This window comes from Herpailurus yagouaroundi, unplaced genomic scaffold, assembly GCF_014898765.1.
Source record: "Herpailurus yagouaroundi ecotype Mexico unplaced genomic scaffold, PumYag 65524, whole genome shotgun sequence".
Taxonomy (NCBI): Eukaryota; Metazoa; Chordata; class Mammalia; order Carnivora; family Felidae; genus Herpailurus; species Herpailurus yagouaroundi.
This window is the reverse complement of record NW_024418705.1, coordinates 1-3,889: the sequence shown is the minus strand read 5'-3', so window position 1 is coordinate 3,889 and position 3,889 is coordinate 1. Positions and strand designations below refer to the sequence as shown.

Genomic DNA, 3,889 nt, shown 5'->3' with positions numbered 1-3,889 from the left:
AGGAGGGGAGGGAGGGAGGAAGGGAGGAGGAGGGGAGGAGGGGAGGGAGGGAGGAAGAGGAGGAGGAGAAGGGAGGCGGGCAGGAAGGAGGCCTAAGGCCTCGGTGCTCCAGGCCTCTGATCCCTGGTCACGTGAGACCCGGCTACCCCACTGCTGTCCTGGGCTGCCTGAGCCACCGCGTCCCCAGTTAGCCTGGTTACTCTCCCTGGGTCAGCGGGGTCTCGCTTCACCCGTAGTCCCTCTGTCTCCCCAGGGACTCTGGAGATCTGGAGGCTCCTGTCCCCTCCGGGCCGGGAGCCCTCCCTGCCAGTCTGACTGCATCTCCCCTCCTCCACGCCCACTGGGCCTCCTTCCAGAAAGGACCTGAAGGCTGGCACAGGGCTTCCCGGGGCCGCCTCACGGGGGGCTCAGAGACTCTCCCGTCCGCCTCCCCGCAGCCACCCCTCCGGGGCCACCTGAGCGCTCTGGCCGCTGGCCTTGGCTTGGCTCTTGTACCCTCTCCCTGGCCCACACACTCCGGTTCATCTTTCGGACCCAAGTTCAAGGTCGCCTCCTGGGCTCCCCTGGGCAGCGGGACTGGGCTCGTTGTTGGGGGGGGTGGGGGTGGGGGTTGTCTACCTGGGGCAGTGACTTTGAGGAAGCCCAGGGACGCGCCCGGAGACGTGCTGCCGGAGGGGGCACGGCTGGGAGGGCGGTCTGGACCCGTGCCAGGGCCCTCGGGTGGGGTGTGGGGGGGAGCCGGGTCCCCCCAGCCGCAGCTCCGTGCGCCCACCCCTGGCCCCGGGCAGCAGCGTGCCCCTCCCGCCGCCCCACCCCCCGCCCACCTGCTCATTTGGGGCCGCCTTCGAGCTCCCCGCTCACCCCCGCTGCCGCCTCTCTGCAAGGACGAGTGACCTCCGGGGCCCTGGCGGTGCCACACCCAGTGCCGTGCCCACAGACCCCTCCCCGTGCTGCCTGGGGCAGCCCCCCCGCCCGCCTCGCATAACCAGTGAGGGGCACCCTCGGAGTTGTGGGGCGTGGGGCTGCCCTCCCCTGAGCTCCCTGACGGGGCCCCCGACCTCTGCCCTTGGGGGCCCCCTCTCTGGCAGTCTGGGACGCTTGCCGTCCTGCTGTCCCCGGAAGCCAAGGCGGAGGAGGAGGAGGAGGCCTCTCCCCGGGCTGGCTCCCCCCCACTGCCACTTCACTCACGGGCTCTACGGCCGCCGGAGGGACCAGTGGCTCTGCAAGTGTCCACCCCGGTCGACGGCGTAGAACCCCCTGGGGAGGCGGGGCGCGGAGGGGACCAGAGACCCCGGGGGGTGGTCGGTCCGCGGTGGGGCTGACCAGGGCTGCTCCCCCGGCCTCTCTGGCAGCTTCCTCTGGCCGTGTCCGGGACACCTGTGGCCCAGAGGGTCCCCCGCAGACCTGAAGAAAGAGTTCTCCGACGACAGGACTGGCCCTGCCTGGCTGTCCTCCCTTTGGGCTCCCGCCCCCGAGCCCGGCGCCCGAGCTCTCCCCTCGACCTTTAGGCACCAGAGACGGGTGGCCTTTAGGCCTTTAGGCACCGGACAAGCGGCCTGCAGGGGGCAGAGTCAAGCTGGGACCAAACCCTCGCAGGCAGACAGGAGAGGAAGGAGGTGGGGGCAGCTGCGAGGGCCGGGGCCGGCTCAGGAGCCTATCACGGGACCCTGGTGGGGGGACCGGGGGGGGGGGGCCGCAGACGGAGGAGTGGGGGGCCGGCGCCCCGAGTCGGGGCCGGTAGGCGGTGGACGTGGCCGACGGGGCAGCCCCCGAACGTGGGGACCCCCACTCAGAACGGGGAGCTGGGAGGCGGCCCGGGGCCCGCTGGGCTGTGCGCGCCCCGGTGCACCTGGGTGGGGGCGAGGCCCCGCGGCGGAGCCCGATGCTGGGGGAGCAGAGCCCCACTCGGCGGCCCCCGGGGCCGAACCCCGGGCTGCAAAGAGCCAGAGCAGACACAGGAAATAGCCTAATTGCGTTCGCTAAGGAACACCAAATCCCTTACAGCTGCACGCGGGCTGAGCCAGGGGCCACGGGTGGGGCGGCCATCGCCGGTGTCCTGACAGCTCCGTGGAGCCTGCCAAGGGGTCTGGGCTGCTGGCCGGGGAAGGGGGGCGCCTTTCCCAGGCCAGAGGCCCCCACCCCACCCCAGGAGAGCCGCCCCCTCTCAGTTCCCAGAACGGAGCCCAGCTGTGGAACAGTGAGGGGTGAGGTCACGGGAGGGGCCAGAGGGGCCGCATTACTCACATCCTGGGGCTGGTGGGAGGGGGGAGGCGAGGGGGAGGGCCCCTTGTCCTTGGGCCGCTGGGGCTCCCGGCCCAGGGCTTTGGGGAGACACCAGGAGACCCCTACCCTGTATCCCTTGTCTGCCTGCCCCCCCCCCCCCCCCCCCCCCCCCCCCCGGCCCCTGCCTGTCAGGGCTCCCGGGGCCACGTGCAGATGGCGGGTCGCCGAGGGTGGCCCTCGGAGGGGCCGGCTCACAGGGCCGCTGTCGGGGCGATGGCAAGGACAGCAGAAAACGGGGTCTGGAGCGGGGACCCCGGACCTGCCATTTTGGCCCTGCCTTGTTCCCGCTCGTGAATCCGTGTGCGTGCTGTGGGGTGTTTGGAACCGTGGGTGGAGGGTGGGTGCGCGTGCCACGCTGGCCTGGGTGTCGGGCTCACGGAGGACGTGTGTGTGTGCACGCGCATTATTGCCTCGTGTGCACCTGGGCGTGCAAGGGGGGCCGGGCCCGCGTGGGGCTCTTGTGGCCTGGACGTACCGCCCGACAGGTGGACCCCAGAGGATCTGCTCATGTCTGTGTGTGGGGTGACAGGCAACTTGCGGGCTCTGCACTCAGATCTCGGGGCAAGGGTCTGGGGAGCGGGGAACCACGACCCTGGGCCCCGGGGCAACACTTCCCCAGATAACGTGGCCCTGCAGCCTCCGAGCCGAGGGCCCAGGGCAGGATGGGAGCAGGCGTGGGGAAGGAAGGGCTCCCTAGGCCCCCGGGCGTGGGAGCCGAAGGCACTTCTGAGCATCGAGGGTGGGAGACCAGGGGTGCTGCGGGCTGAGCAGGTCTGGAGTCCCAGGTGGCCATGGCGGGGGGCGGTGGAGAGGGGGAGCGGGCCTGGAGCCCGGGGCTGAGGAGGGCCTGGCTTTTGTCTGGGAGGCTCTGGGAAGACCTGGGACAGATTAGATCATGGCTGGCAGGGCTGCTGAGACCATGGAGCCGGCCGTCCCGGCCAAGGGACGGAGTCCCAGAAGGAGCGGGCCGCGGGGTCAGGCGGCGGGCAGCAGCGGGAAGGGACCTAGACCCCAGGCTAGGGCAGTGAGCCCTGCAGAGGCAGAGACCAGGACTCCCCTCTCTGGGTCCAGTGGAGCCTGGGTGGTGGGGGAGGCAGGGCCGTGTCGGCGACCCAGGCCCGGGGTGCCCCCCGGATGCCGACAGTGTGAGATCTGCTAGGCCAGGGCCAGGGGGACCAGGCTGTGAACCCCTCGTCCCAGGCTGACCTTGTGTCGCCCTTAGTGAGGGACCCCGAGAAGCCACGGGGTCAGCGTGCACCGAGGGAGCTAGCTCTCTGGCTCTGCGGTGGCCTCGGGTCCGTCCTCTGTGAACGGGCCCAGAGAGGTCAGGTTCGGGGTGCAGGCAGCCTCTTCTTGGGGCCCTTGGGGGGGCAGGAGGGAGTGCCCCAGCCGGGGTACCCGGGCAGGGAGGTGGCTGCCCGGCTGGGTCTGCCCCTGGCCTGACAGTGCCTGATCGGCGAGGCTGCTGCCACCGATTGCGGTGGGGACACGTGGCACCTGTCTGGTACCTGCAGCAGCCCCTTCCCGGGGCCTCGGGGGCCACAGAGCCAGGCCCGCCCGTGTCCCGGCTCTGATTAGGTCCAGGAGGCCTGGCTGCTGGGCGGGG

General features: G+C 71.5%; 1 protein-coding gene across 1 annotated transcript; it reads left to right on the top strand.

The window, feature by feature from the left end:
• Positions 1–1,088: 1,088 nt before the first annotated feature.
• Positions 1,089–3,883, top strand: LOC121024513 (collagen alpha-2(VIII) chain-like; the record flags this gene model as incomplete). The annotated part of the gene is made up of 3 exons (XM_040466739.1): positions 1,089–1,157; positions 1,252–1,616; positions 2,005–3,883. Coding segments are annotated over 3 exons (1,239 nt in total), but the record flags the coding sequence as incomplete, so codon positions are not given.
• Between the last annotated feature and the right edge of the window lie 6 nt (positions 3,884–3,889).